Source organism: Pelecanus crispus, chromosome 1 (assembly GCF_030463565.1).
Source record: "Pelecanus crispus isolate bPelCri1 chromosome 1, bPelCri1.pri, whole genome shotgun sequence".
Classification (NCBI taxonomy): Eukaryota; Metazoa; Chordata; class Aves; order Pelecaniformes; family Pelecanidae; genus Pelecanus; species Pelecanus crispus.
The window spans coordinates 80013187-80029182 of NC_134643.1; the positions used below are offsets into that span (position 1 = coordinate 80013187).

Genomic DNA, 15996 nt, shown 5'->3' on the forward strand with positions numbered 1-15996 from the left:
AAGTAGTTCAGTTTCTGGTTATCTCACCGATTTCCCTCCCACAAATAGCTTTCAGCCCAACTACTTCTCTACTAGCTCACTAACTCTTTGCATTGAAAATCTTCCCCTTAAAGCAGAACTGGAAACTCGTCTGCCCTCCACAAAAGGATATCCCGCTTCCTATCGGCCATACTTTTCCTCTGCATCCTTAGTCATAAATACATTAAGGCCAACATAACAAAAAAAATCTCATAAGCACTGAAGGTCTCGGCAAATACAAAACCGCAGCACAACCCGCTCCGTGGGAACCTGCTGCCACAGTGACCTACAAACTGGACTGATTGGTTTGCAAGTTTCTACGCGTATCAAAACTGAGATTGTTCCTCCTCTCCTTTGTCTCAGTTTAATCTCTCCTCTGCGCATGTGTATAAAGTTTTTTTCCCCCCCTTCCTTCGCTCTCTCGCAGCCGGCTCTGTCAGTTGTTACCCTGTGATTGCTGCAAGGCTTTGTGCATGGCAGCAGAGGCAGAGGAGGGTTTGATCCAGGGGACAGTTAGCAGGGAGGAGGTGGTGGTGGTCGTCATGGTAACCTGAATCATCTGCTCGTTTTGTATCAGTCTAATGAGGGTTTTGAGACGTTCCAGTGATGACTGAGTCCCTTTCTGCTGGGCCAACAGGCTGGTTTTTAGCTCTAAGCATTTCTGTCAAATAAAGAGAAGGAAAGACTGAGAATACATTCAAATTGGTGTCAAACATCTCTCCAAACATCCTTTTGTGTCTTGAGTGCACGTCCTGCTCAAATGAAGTATATTCTCCTTTGGGGATAGCAAAACCACAGCTTAACGAATGGAGTAATCACCAGCGCCGCATACACTGCAGCAGCTGTCTAAGGTAACAACATTCATCCCAGACCAAATGCATTCAGAGGACGTTTCCGACCTCATCCTGTAGACAGCTTGGCAGAAATACCTTCTGCACTCCAAAGAGATTACTGGCACGGGATTGTAATAGCTGTATTACTGGAAAGTACCGAAGCCACCACTGAAGTCTAAATCTTACCAAACAGCATTGAGGAACGCTTGAGGGATAAACCTCACCACGAAGCATTTTGTACGTGCCACAGATTTTAGGGAGTCAGTCCTGTGAAGATAAGTTGATCTCTCTAAACATGATGTCAATATCCTTCTGGCAGAAAACTTGACCTAGGACACTACTGTTATACCACTGCAGTCACAAGGAAGTCTTTTTCTTATGGGGTGGCCAAACTGCACCCCACAATCACTTGAAACATTTCATACAAACCTACACGAAAATGAGCATGACAGCAGGACCCAAATGAAGGCATCCCAAATCTCCTTCTTAGAATCATAGAATCATTTAGGTTGGAAAAGACCTTTAAGATCATCAAGTCCAACGGTAAACCTAACACTGCCAAGTCCACCACTAAACCATGTCCCTAAGCACCACATCTACACGTCTTTTAAATACTTCCTCTTCTCCAAGAGAGATAAGGAAGAATCGGTAATTCTCCTTTCCCTCCCCAACCCCGTCCTGCTGCAGCTAATATCCCATCCTTTACGCTATCAACTGGCCTGAGAGGGACTATGCAACAGACCAAAACCCTGAGCCTGTCTGCTAGACAGAAGGGGACGGTAGCTGCTCTAATATCTGAAAATTCCTGTTTTCTTTCTCCCAGTGGGCCCAGGGGTCTGGCAAAACTGGTTACTTGTCTGCAGATTGCTCCTCTTTGGCTATGGTCTAGGCTACCTGTGGTAGGGGGGTAGTCTCCAGTCCTGGGGACAGGGGAAATGTGCACTTGAAAGTCAAATTGTTTGAAAAGCAACTGCGTGGAGCTGGTCAGAGGTTGGTTTAGACAGGTGAAATCTCAGGTGAAGGATAAATTACATTCTGGTTTTCCACATAGTATCATTCCACCCGTGGCGTGTATGAGAATTTTCTCTTTAATGTAAATCTCTGTTAAGGCAAGTGTTAGAAATGAAATTGCTCTGTGCTGGAACACCTTTAATTGCTTTTCTCCTTTCAAGTGGATGTATCTCCAATAAATATGATCATCAGCTGATATGACTGTTTAAATAAGACAGTGTTGCCCACTGAAAGAACCTGATTCTGCTTAGGTAGAAATCTTACTGATTTTTACAGCCCTGACAAACACCTGATAGCTGACTGCATCCCCAAATGCTTTTCTTTTTCCGAACACCTCATCCCATTGCACTCTCCTCCCTACTGAGATATTCCGTACCCCAGAGTCACTTCTTCATACATACGTGTGTTTCCATTAGTGCTGACGGTGGCTGTACACACTTACAGGGAATATTCCGCACTGTGATGTCTTTTAATAAGTTATTGCTTTTCCTTCCACTCTATTTTAAATGTGATAAATATTTTAATATGCCTCCTCTGGATAACTGTAGTGGTAAAACAACTAGTGACCAGTTACTCCTGCAGTTGCCACTTTGATTTTTCCAGGGTAAGGAAGTTTCAAATATTTATTGAGACTGCCATGCCAGCTACCCCTTAAGAATAGGCCTGAGGTGAGGTAGCTCCAAATAAGTTCCTTCACCCATGAAGGACAGGAATTACGGCTTTGAACTCAGCCCAGTCATTACTGCCAGAGACTGGTCCTCGTAGCACAGTATGTGTGGGAGTCATCTCCAGCCAACATTTAGCTCTGAAAAGTGTTTACGGAGAAAACGATTGTGAATCCATTTCCAGTCATGAGGAGGTTACAACGTTCAGCCTCTAAGACAAATAAAGATAGTTATTTAAACCTAATCTCAAGAGTTTTGCGCTAATAGACAAGCAGCTACCACTGGAGGACACGCTTGTGACTAAAGTTTTCACCTGGAGAATGGAAGTGCCTTAAAGTCACTGGACAGATGAGAGCTGTGTATGGCACTACAAGGAAGGCAGGCACAGCTATGTTGGGGTGGGGGGGGTAGCTGTGTGCAACAGGAATTCAGTCACTGGTGATTTCTCCTCCTCAGCCTGCCAAAGCAGATTGCTTTTGTGCATAAAGAAAATCCATGTGTTTTTCCTTGGAGAGAAACACACTCACACATGAACATCTGTAGCTTGGGAGCAGAAATAATTTTCTAGCCACAAAATATCAGGTTTTCAAGCATAAATTCTTTATAAGCATCTCTGCAGGAGACTCTGTGTCCCCAGTCAGGTGTCCTACCTTCACTGCATTGTTGAGAAGTCGATCTTTTTCTTCTAACTGTCTATGCTCGCTCTTCAGCTCACTGCTTCTCTTTAATAACTTTCGCTTCTCCTCTTCTTTGACTGTGGAACAATAAGATTAAGGATGCAGAAGTTAAGAAAAGGACATACGGCAAAACTGTGCACTTGACAACAGAAAGCAGAAGCATGTATTTTGAATGGTGAGTTTCAGGTCTCATTAGCCTTTTGTCAGGAGGTACAGCCAAATAAATCTGGAGTTTCTGCTTGCATGCATGTGCCTGTGTCAACGTCTTAGAACACAGGACAACCCAAAAGCTATAATGCACCTTTGAGATGAATTAAAATGAATCCGTGGACCACATGTGGTCCTGGAGGTCTCCAAGAAAGAGGTGAATGGTATTTAAGAACAGGTGAGCCACTTGGAATGGCAATAGTTCAGCAACCCTGGTTGAGAAGCACAATCATAACAGTACCAGACCTCTGCAAAGCTCATTACAAATACAATCTAATACCCCAAACAGATCATGATAAGAGTGCAACAGGGAACTAAAAAAGAGTAATGGTCAATGCACATAATATCTTATGACATCTGATACTAATGACTGCGATACAAAAGAATACCAAAACAATTAGGAGCTAATATTACTGTAGTATTTAAGACACTAGTCTGGCACTGTGCTACATACCCAATTACATGGCTCTGCCCAGCCTGACTGTGTCCCTCTGCCTCCCAGCCCAATACGATTCTGCCTCAAAATCCCGTTTTCAGCCCTGTTCTCAGGAAGGCACCACTTTGGTGATAGCCTCCTCCACAGAGTGAAGCTCCTGAGAGATCAATCTCAGCTTCCTTAAAGAGAGAAGATAGCGAAGGAGCAGACCGAGGGGAAGGGGAGAGAAAGTGACCTGCTGTTCCCAGCCACAGGCCCTTATGGCCCTCTGCTTAATAATGTCATGATATCCAGTAGCATTACAACACAACTTTACTATTAGCGCCATGAAGGACTCAAATGGCATTGCCCGACACAAGCAGAGAATCCCTTGTTAGCTGTGTTAATCCCTACCTGTTTTATGAGTAACATAGGAGTGAACAATAGCCAGAGTTCCAGTCCATGGCACATTGTCATCTTTCTTTAACACCTGTAAGACCAGGAAACAATAAGAAGTTAGGACTCCACAAAGACAGACATTAATGTTTTTCTTCCTCCAGCTTCACAGCTCTGCAGGACCAGATCTAGGGTCCTTGTCTCAGAATTCGCAAGCTGAAATGCGACGAGACAATAATTTGAGTAGCAATCTCCATTGGGGCTTACTCCTTTACACATGACTATACACAGCACTGCCAAACAGTGCTAAAAGGGAATTACAAATCCTCTGTTTCTTGTTGCTGTGGCTGGAAGAGATTTTTCAGCCTGTCAGGAGTGTTGTCTTCACAGCATGGGAGAAGTTGCTGGTCCATATGAAAACATGACCGCACAGATCTAATCCTGGGCTGCTCTGCTCTCTGCAACTGCATGCTCGAATTTTCCCTTGACATTTTCAAAGGAACATAACGGTGATCTCAATGCTAAACACAAAGAACTCTAAGGCACAAAATCTAAGCCTCCACTCTACAATTTAGTGACACTGTACTGTTTTAGTAATTGTTCTCCTGTTCACGCAATCAGCATTATTCACAGCAGCTAGACAAATTAGCATTTCTGACATGACTATGATAAATAGTTATGTGTAATAAATATGATTTAAAGAAAAGGAAGTGTTCTCCTCACAGCTTTCAGATCCACTGGTGAACAGTGTCTCCTTCTGACACTGTCTCCCTCACCTGTAAGATTTACATTACTTGTCTGGCCACCCTACATGCTGTTGGCTTTATTGTAAAGGGAAACAAAGGGAATGAAGAGACATTTTAGAAGGACAAAAATCAGCGCGATTACAGGGAAGCTAAGGCACTCAGTGTATGTTCTAATTCTAGGACAATGAAAATACCAGAAACAAATGCTGCAAACTGTACTAAAAGTCTCTCAGTATTACTTCAGCTAATGTGGTCCCCTAAGCTGTGACCATACGTTAAATTAGTTTAGTGGTACACAAATTGGAGGTTTCTTCCATTTTCTTTCCTTGGCATGCTATGCTCCATGTAGCTTACCTTCTGTTGGCACTTTGGACAGACCCAAACACCCTTGGGGGCAGTTTTGAGGGGCGGGTCCAAGCAGTTGAGGTGATATGCTCTGGGACATGTGCCACAGGGCTGCAAGTTAACACCGCGCTTGCAAGCAGTGCAGTGTTCATCGTGGTGGATCTCATTCTGCAAGAGAAGAAGAAGGATGGCGTGGGTAAAGTCGATCCATTGAGAGCTTCTCTCTACACAGCATTCAATGCCTCTGTTGCGGCAGACAGGCACATTCAAACACAAAATTTACTTTTCAAAAGGACCCTGGCCGCTGTAGAAGACGACAGAAGTAATGGGGTACAATAGCAACAAATACAAACAAACAAAAAAGCCAGAAGCAAGTTCCATAAATTGAAACAAATAGAAAAATAAAACCCAGGTAATCAAACACAGGAGGGAGTCAACTAATACAGCCAGCTTGTGACGTAGGAATTATTTCACCTGTTTTTGATAATGTGTCACTCCAACACATGTATCACCATGCACAGCTCTGTTCTGAAGCATGGGTCAAAGTCAGTGTGGATTACTTGTCCTTCAGGGCCAACGCAGAAGGAAGGAAGCAAGGAAAAGTTTTTGGGGAAAAAGCCCAGTTCCATGTTTTATGCCCATTGCCTCAAAGAGCAGCTAGGAAAACAGTACGCTCAAGTACAACCTTTTGCTATGTACCCTCTTTTATGAACTCCTCTAGAGGGCTCCTCTCTCCCTCTGTTCTCCCTGGCACTAATTGTTCTCTGTTCAGACTTGCTCTGACAACCTTTCTCCAACAAGACTGATTAGTACTTTGTCTGAAGCAATACATAAAATGAACTAAGACTCATCAACAAAGTTACAATGTCATGTAGTAAATTGCTATGCTAATCTGGTGGCAACGTTAATTACTCTTTGTATAATTAAGTGCATTTTAATAAAGGAGATACTGATTTTGAAACTCTCATGGCTTGTGAATCATTAGAAAAAACCTAAATTTTCCTAGTGCTTTTCCAGGAAGGAGAATAATAATTTTGTACCTTTGCTAATTCCAAAAGCATATTTTCATTTTTAGGGATATTAATTATAATGTTTTGTGATAGTCAGGCTTATATCTTTGTCGTGGTTTAGCCCCAGCCAGCAACTAAGCACCATGGAGCCGCTCGCTCACTCCCCCTGCCCCAATGGGATGGGGGAGAGAATCGGAGGAGTAAGAGTGAGAAACACTCCTGGGTTAAGATAAGAACAGTTTAATAATTGAAATAAAGTCAAATAGTAATGATAATAATAACAATATAATAATGATAATAACAATAATAATATACAAAGCAAGTGATGCACAATGCAATTGCTCACCACCCGCCGACTGATACCCAGACAGTTCCCGAGCAGCGATCGCTGCTCCCCGGCCAGCCCCCCCCAGTTTATATACTGAGCATGACGTCATATGGTATGGAATAGCCTTTTGGGCAGTTTGGGTCAGCTGTGCTGGCTGTGCCCCCTCCCAGTTTCTTGTGCACCTGGCAGAGCAGGGGAAGCTGAAAAGTCCTTGACTAGCATAAGCAGTACTTAGCAACAACTAAAAACATCAGCGTGTTATCAACATTCTTCTCCTACTAAATCCAAACCACAGCACTATGCCTGCTACTAGGAAGAAAATTAACTCTATCCCAGCCGAAACCAGGACAATCTTGAATTCTAACTCAGTCCTGTCAAAAAATCGCTCCCCAAAATATTACTCTTTAGAAATCACCTGCTCAAAAAGTCTTCATTTTAACCTCAATGTAAAGAGATTTAATCTATACAAACTAGAACGGTTACTCATTTTTCTCAACATTTTAATTAAAACCACAAATCTGGACTAGCAATTTCTCAATCAGTGGATTCTACAAAGGTATTAAACTCAAGCCTTGCATATGAAAGCCCAAGAGTTCATCTCTTTGAAATTCTAACTTAGAGGCTCAAAGATTTAGTTAAGTGGGAAATGTTTCACACAAGCACTATGAAAGGCAAAGAGAATACTGCAATTTTGTACCATGATAGAGACTACAATAACCAGAAGCAAGCACGAAATTACATGGTGTGAGGAAGACACTGGTAATACACAAATTTTGCTACACGTACCTTCCAGAATGGATCCTCATTTGCTAGCATATGAAAGAAGGGCAGAGAACAGATTAGTGGGAAATACATCGCTGCAGTGAATGCTAGTTCTCAGCTAGGGGAGTAATTTTAGTCAAGCTGTGACACAGGAGATCAGGACATTGCCAAAATTAACATGGGCAGGAAAGAATGCAACAGCAAGCAGTGGAATTAGCATTTGAGATTTAAAAATTCACATTGCAGGAATCCTGTGTCTGAAAATCTGACGCTAAAAAGTCACAGTACGAGAAGCACAGACTCTATTTCAAGTTTTCAAAAATTTTCACGCAGACCTCCTTGCTGCATGTCACTAGTCCAAAAGTCTTTCTTAAGGACTTCAGCCTGCTGGGTGATGAACAGTCTGGCCATGAACCAGCAAGGCACTCAAGCAGGCGCTTAACTTGGAGTACAAAAGTGGTGCCACTGACTTACCGTTAAACATATGTTTAAATGTTCAGCTGATTCATGGCCAAAATGTGCAACTTGTGCAACTGAGCTTTATGTTATCATCAACTCTTCATCATCAAACTACTCCCACCCAAATCGCCAAGATTTTCTGACCTTCTGATGAACTGAGTCTGTAGTGATTGCATTCACTGCCTGATAAGAACAAGAACCGTCGGAGCTCAACTGGAAAGCAGGCCAAGCCTTTCATAAAAATATTTGTGAAACTCATCATACTTTGGTCCAAAAATAAAAAGCCAGAAAAATTTAACAGCTTTATGGAAACCGCACAGTGGGTTGTAATTTTTGCTGCTGATTTGTAAGAGGCTGGTGCACACTGTCCCAGTGACAAACAGCTGATGGAGAGGCCTTTCTTTGGACTAAAGTGGAGGCAACCAAACTGGTATTTCTGTCCTTTTGTCCTTCTTCAGCTCCCTCTCTGATCACAAATCGGAATATAGCTGCCACAGTGTGATCTCTCATATACAAACCAGCCTGGGAGTTGCTTTCTGCTGTTACACATTCGTTTTGTACATTGCTGTACAAATGCATGTGAAGATGCAGACACATTCACACCACACACACAGGTAAGAAGAGGAACATAAAAATGAAGGAGCAGCTTCACCTAAGTTAGACCAAAAGCTATAAATCCCGGGGTGCTTTGCTAACAGCATCCAGTGCTGCCACTCATGCACAGAGTGCAAGAACAGGGCAAGCACAGAGTAAATTTTTCTACTCCAGAAATATCCTTCCAGACTCGAGCAATTTATGGGCTTCCCTGACCTGGAGTTTGCATCTTCATTTTTATATTTAACATCCTTAGATAGATTTTTCTTCCATAAATTTGTCTACTTTTTCCAACAATTGTAGCATCCTTTGGCAATGAGTTCCATAAATAATCACAGACTTACAAAATCTGTAGGTGTCACTTCCTATACACAAATACACAGACAGAGATCCACCGTGATATGACACTGTGATTACGCAGGGGATATAAATGTTATTCAGATAAACAGGGGCTTGATAATTGAAGAGTCTTTTCTACAAATGATACATGTCAGGGGATGTGACCTCATTTCAGGTAAGGCATTTTCAGATACATGAATCCTGATTAATTGACATTTTGCTGAAAATTTATAAGAATTGTCCTCCTCTACATTTCTGGAAATAACAGTTTTTTCCTGTACTTCATAGGGATTTTTTTTTTTTTTTTAGTTTGTTTATTTCTCTTTTCAGCTCACTTTTACTATAAAGTTTAAAACATTTTAAAATGTCGTCCACTCCTGCCTTCTAGTTGCTGAAAACTTAAAACTGAAAATGTTTTTAAACGAGCGTTTTAGAAGAGAAGGGACAGTCAGCTCTGCACTGAAGGTGGATGACTATATCGCTGCAGTGCCAAGCTGTCTGGGACAGCGTCTGCCTTCAGTTCAGAGCTTGCACAGCATCTAGCACAACGGCGCCTGGCGCAGGTAGCTAATAAACCCCCACAGAGGTGGGCAGTTCTGCTATGAAGAAGTCCAGATTAAAATTGACAGAACGTGCAGAATCCCAGCACAGATTCTGGATGCTGGAAAAACCAGAGATAGAGGACTCGAGGAGGAATTGACAATTAAGCAGAGAGAGTGCTGATTTCCAAGCAGCTCTGAGACAGCCGCATCACTGGAACTCTGTCACCTGCCTTCTTCCTTGCAAATAAAATGGGAAACACGTGGCGGAAAGAAGGTCAGAGATATCAAACCCTAACGTAAATGAAATCCACTGAGGGGCTAACAGCACGCTTGCTAACATTGCCATTCTCTCCTGTTTTTCCCATATGTTTACATGGGAAAAACAAGTGCTGTGATAAGACAAATAATAAATTATAATTTTAATTTTGAAGATAAAACTAAGCCAGAAATAATGTTCTTTCCACTGGGGCTCACATGAGCATGGGCTCCTGCTAAGAGGCGTGTCATCATAGCTGTTTACTGTGTAATAACCTCTCATGTCCTCTGAGACCCTATGCATTAGAGGCATATGGTAAGTAGGCCAATTGCCTGCATCTAGCACATGAAGTTTTGAAGGTAGAGAGCAGCACTGCTGCGCTGCTGCATTTCAGTTGGTGATCCTGTGGCGCAGGAATTCAAGGCAGGGCCAGAAAGGTGAATCTCAAGCACTAAGCATGATACTTGACAGGGATATCAAGCAAACACTGAAAAGCTGTCAAAACTTCATGTCTTAATTGAAATTACCCCTGTAAATGCTCCTACTACTGAATTAATATTTGGCTTAGAAAAAGGCCTGCCTTCCCTTACCTCTAATGCACCACAGTAGAGCCTAAGTAATAAAGGCAACACGATGGACATAATCACATTTCTTTACCGCCCTTCTCTCTTCTTCTGAAATGCAACTTAAGCAGAAGCTTAAGTTTCTCTCTTAAAATCCTACATGGGCCTCATCTGAATAATTAAACTGTACTCAATGTTCTCCTTGTTTCACCTCCCACCTCCCAACTCTTTGCCTTCTCTGTATGTTGCATGTTTTTTCTGGAATGGGCTTCTTCACATGAGCTAATCATCATCATCCCCAAATGGCTCCTCTGAGCTGTTCGTTCTCAAGGCTTTTACCATGAAATTTTCAGCATTTGAAGTTCTTATAAATACAAGATTGGAAGGCATCTTCAAGGCCATCAAATCTAGATTGATGGCTCCAGCTCTTGGAGTCAGAAAAATTGTGTGGTTTTCAGCCGTTGTTTTTAAAGCAAAAGGTACAGTAAATTTCTAGCCCTTGAGGATGGACAGCTGCTTCTTAAAGCTGATGAAAAGAAGCAAATGAAAAGCCCAGAAGAGTAATTAGGTTTTAAATCCCAATTTTTCAATATATATTTTAAGCACTTGGGATTTGCAACACTGCCTTCTTCAATCAGTCCTCTCACTGCATGGTGCTTACAATACTAGAGATCAGATTTTCCACTGACTGTAGAGACTTTGGATCTGTTTCTATACAGTTTTGACCTTTAGCCTTATCCTTCAATTGTTTTTGCAGTAAAACCATCTATTTTCACTGCACACAAAAAAGTGCAGGGACCTTACACAAAGTAATGCCCTATGGTACCCTAGCAGTAATTCATATGAAATCCTACTAATAAATATTTAATATGTCATTAGAATAGTAGTATATGCATTTTAAAATATGCTTACCTCTTGTTGAAAGGAACAAGGGGTTATTCAAATAATTTGATGCAAGGCGTTTCCTCTACAAGGGAAAAGAAACCAACCACAGTGTCATTGAAAAGTATCCTGGTTGTCTCCTACCATTTCATATTAACAATCTCCATGAGCTTCCCTCATACATAACCAGCTATCCAGAAGCCAGGTCTGTGACTTAGAATATTCATTGCTAACCCCTGAGATGGTCATACAAACAGCTGTATTGTTTACCTTTCTAACAAGTTCTTCATAGAGCAGTTAGATGTGCATTAGATTTTATTAACAAGAGAGAAATGCAAATTGCAAGTGTTATTGATTGAGTTTCAGGATGTGTTCCAGAGGTCAGTAAGAGCAAGGCAACAGTAACAGTAACTCCAAATCTAGCAGATAAACAATGTCCGTAAAGGAAAATCTGCATCGTAGATGGCCGCTGTGAGAGGCTATCTTTATTTGCATATCTAGAAATGGTGATGGACTTCCCACCTGCAGAAAAACGTCACTACCTTCTGTGATGCTTGCCTACAGTTCGTAGGAACAAATCTCATTTGCAAGCAATGTATTAGGGCCTAAGGGAAATACTTCTCTTTCAGAAGTTAATGTGTACGACTTCTAGGAGCTGGCAGCGATTTCAGTCTGCTGAGGTCACCAAAGATTGCAAACACAGACCACTGGAAACCTGACTGAGATGTTTAACTAATTTAATGCAGCCCATTGCCAACTTGTCAGATGGTAAAAGCTGTTGGTTAATAGCAAACTGGGCTTCATTAACAGTCTATATAGCCCCTAATTGTTTCTCTGAGCCATCCAATACTTGTACAGCAGTACTGGAAACAGTACCTTTTTCCTCCATTAGATGTTGTTAGACTCTGCTTGGAGGAAAATTAGAGGGGTTTTGCTAATAAATGATTTATTCTGTGGCAAGTAAACTGTTCTCTTTCACATGGGTGCCTGCCAGTCTGTTAATGAATTTTGCATAGATGTTTCTTCCTTCAAAAAATACCCAGCCTGAAGCTTAACCCTTTCCTAAGAAAAAAGAAAAAAAAGGCTACCCAGGGTGGGAAAATAGAATTGTATCTCAATTTTTTTTTTAAAGAAAAAAGCTTTGAAAAGAAAAAGCACAGCATTCAAGTGAAGACATAAGACCGTGATCACATTTTTGTAATCAAGGAAGTTAGCATCACCACTACAGATGCTGAGCTCCTGCCGTTTTGAGGGGCGTTGGCAAATAAAAAGTCTAATTTATATGCAATTTCAATTTAAACAATCATGAATTAAAGATCATTCAGTAGACTAACCGTAAATTAAACAGCACCAAAATGCCTGAAATGCCACAAAATACCTCAACTCACTGATTAGCAAATCAATCTGAGCAGCTAATTGATCAGAGAAAAACCATCTGCCTCCATTTTACTTGAACGGCATTCCCCATGGTCAGTACTTAATGACAACTCCTAATGAGGACACAGCTGATCAGCCACAGGACTCTTTCACAGACATTTGTTTCTCCATGCCATCTTTCACTTCAGGATATGCTTTTGAGAATAGATATAATGAGAAGTATGAACAAGGGGTGCAGTAGACCTCCTCCATCACCTCCTCCATCCCTGCTCCAAGATAGTTGAGTTTCTCACAAACACCGATCAGACTACAGCCACAAAACTCTGCTGCAAGTATTTTAATAAACTCATCAGGACAAAAAGGTCTAAGAGAAGACACTACAAATTTAATGCTAGCAAGGCTAAGGTTCCTACTGTGTTAAATACTGGATGTATGGATGTATTTGCTCTGAAGAGGCTGCTAGAGAAAAGTTGAGGAGTTCTGAAGAATTCAAGTGCCCACAGCTGCTCTGGGGTATAAAAATCTCCAATACTTTCAAAAAAAGAACAATCAAGCCACTAAGCAGCTTGACTACAGTGGTGGGTTTCTTCTTAGCCTCATCTGTCTGCTGTCTGCCAACAAACACAGAAATCTGAAATGTTGGCATACCAAAAATTCTGCATTGCTTGTACCTAAATAAAGAAAAATCACTTCCTTTAGGCTCATAGAACTCAGAACACAGAGCAATCTTGCTTAAATGGAGAGCTGGCTGCAAATCAATTTCATTTCCATAGGAAGTTCAAACAGTAACCCCAAATGGTGGTGAAATTTTAAAGGTGGAATTTTAATAAGCTGAATAAATGCATATATGTCAGTTCAGAAACAAAGAAAAAAAAAATTTCAGGAAAAGTTAAGTCTATTTATATGCTGCTTTTACACCAGGTTTGCAAGCCAATATTATGTAGGACCAAATTTTGCTACTACTATAAATGTAACAGCATAAGTGTAACAGACAACAGAGATTATCCAGAGCATTTTATTTTTAATTATGCATTATTGTATTTATTATGCAGGCTTCCATACCCCCTGCAGAGCACACTGATTCTTAAACCAACACATCCCTTTTATGAATGTCACTAATAAAAAAAAGCAAAGTTCTTCATTTTTTATTTGGCACGTAGGAAAAGAGAAATAGCAATGCAAGTTTGAACATAATGCAGCACTTCTGTTCTTCAGTTCTGCCCTGAAGGGACTGTTTGTGTGGGTGAAAGAGTAATTAGGTCCCACATTAATTTAGTCCTTTTGGCCTTTATTAAAACTAAGACGAATTCTAGTTTGAAGCAAGTGATGTTGTGGGGTGAAAACCTGTTGCTTAGCTACTGAGGTGAGATCTTCTCTTTCTTTTCCACATCAAAATGTCTTTACAAGTAAATGTGTGGTTCTGCATTCATATATACTTTTGTAATAAGAAGCACTTAAACCTTTTACTGATGTGAAATAGAACTGTGGTAAAAAAAGTGAATGATAAAGTACCTCTGTTTCCAAGAGTCCACTGTAGGCTGGATTTGCTGTGCTTCTTCTCTTTCTTTCCTGACGCTTGCTCTGGATTTCTGTAACCATGGAAAGAAACATGAATTGTGCATTTCTCATTCATCAGGGAAAAAATGTAGATCTAACTTGTTAAGCAAGACGCTCTTACCCTCAACCCCTTGGGCTTTGTGTTCAGTTTCAGTTTCTAAAGTATAATTGGGTTGCATCAGCATTGATATTTGCTGCAGTTCAAGGTTTGACATTAATAAGCTTTTCCTTGTAAGATTCAGAACACAGGCATTTTTTATTTTTCCCTCCTCCAAGGTGGACTTCTGCTGCCCTACAAGATTTTTATTATGATCCCTTCAGACACATATTCAGCAAGCATCAACAGAGAGCTTTCAAAATACTATCAGTGTCTGCTATTAACAAAAATGCAGCATTTAAAGCAGTTAAGCCTTGTAATTCATATCAGAAGAAAGCATAGAGATCCTTTTAAATTTAATTTACATTATTTTTCCTCTGTGGAGGTTAGAAAAAGCACAGTCAGAATGGCATGGCTAGATTCAGTTCTAACTAGGGTGTGATGATTTATCCATCCAAAAATATACAACTTCATGATCCTGAGAATGTAAAATGTTGTTATGAGCCATACATGTATTTGTGTCACTGGAAACGGCAGTGCAAAGACAAGCTCATCAAACTGCAGTCCTGTTCAGAAAAAGGTGAAATACAAGAGAACTCCCTTCCACTAAATGGTAACACGTATTCAAGACAGTACTTGCTGAGGACTGCATTTAGCAACAATTAGCCATGTGCATGCTTCTGTAAACACATACAGAAAGAGTGAGCGGATTCCGCGACCACTGAAATCTGCAGGTTTAATGCTACTTTTATCTGAGCTAGGATTTAATTTCTGCCATATGGAATTTCTTTTTCCAGCTCTTGATGTCAGTTCAGAACGGTGAGATTATTACAACCATGTATTTTAGAGCCTACCTTTTATTTTGATAATAAACTAAGAGCAGACATACTTTAACAAGGAGAGCCACCCAGCATCCATCCCATGATGTGAACTGTGCACAGCTGGGCTGATGATCTATTCATAGAATCATAGAATCGTTTAGGTTGGAAAAGACCTTTAAGATCATCCAGTCCAACCATTAACCTACACTACCAAGTCCACACTAAGCCCATCAAGGGTAGACTAGACTAAACCATGTCCCCAAGTGCCACATCTACCCGTTTTTTGAACACTTCCAGGGATGCGGACTCCACCACCTCTCTGGGCAGCCTGTTCCAATGCTTGACTACCCCTTCCGTGAAGAAATTTTTCCTAATATCCAATCTAAACCTCCCCTGGCGCAGCTTGAGACCATTTCCTCTCGTCCTATCGCTAACTACTTGGGAGAAGAGACCAACACCCACCTCACTACAACCTCCTTTCAGGTAGTTGTAGAGAGCAATAAGGTCTCCCCTCAGCCTCCTCTTCTCCAGACTAAACAACCCCAGTTCCCTCAGCCGCTCCTCATAAGGCCTGTGCTCCAGACCCTTCACCAGCTTTGTTGCCGTTCTCTGGACACACTCCAGCACCTCAATGTCTTTCTTGTATTGAGGGGCCCAAAACTGGACACAGTATTCCAGGTGCGGCCTCACCAGCGCCGAGTACAGGGGGACAATCACCTCCCTGCTCCTGCTGGCCACACTATTCCTGATACAAGCCAGGATACTGTTGGCCTTCTTGGCCACCTGGCCACACTGCTGGCTCATGTTCAGCCGGCTGTCGACCAACACCCCCAGGTCCTTTTCCGCCAGGCAGCTTTCCAGCCACTCTTCCCCAAGCCTGTAGCATTGCACGGGGTTGTTGTGACCGAAGAGCAGGACCCGGCACTTGGCCTTGTTAAACCTCATACAGTTGGCCTCGGCCCATCGGTCCAGCCTGTCCAAGTCCCTCTGCAGGGCCATCCTACCCTCCAGCAGATCAACACTCCCACCCAACTTGGTGTCATCTGCAAACTTACTGAGGCTGCACTCAATCCCCTCATCCAGATCATTGATAAAG

At 41.7% G+C, this 15996-nt stretch overlaps 1 protein-coding gene across 2 annotated transcripts in view; it reads right to left on the reverse strand.

Moving 5' to 3' along the window:
* Nucleotides 1–454: 454 nt before the first annotated feature.
* Nucleotides 455–15996, reverse strand: part of PHF21B (PHD finger protein 21B) — a 172304-nt gene continuing 156762 nt past the window's right edge. For both annotated transcript variants that reach the window (XM_075724422.1, XM_075724414.1), the window contains 7 exons: nt 13938–14014; nt 11079–11133; nt 7438–7460; nt 5323–5481; nt 4241–4316; nt 3178–3281; nt 455–679 (listed from right to left, as the gene is read on the reverse strand). In XM_075724422.1, the coding sequence (XP_075580537.1) occupies nt 455–679; nt 3178–3281; nt 4241–4316; nt 5323–5481; nt 7438–7460; nt 11079–11133; nt 13938–14014 (719 nt within the window). The remainder of the gene's footprint in view (nt 680–3177; nt 3282–4240; nt 4317–5322; nt 5482–7437; nt 7461–11078; nt 11134–13937; nt 14015–15996) is intronic.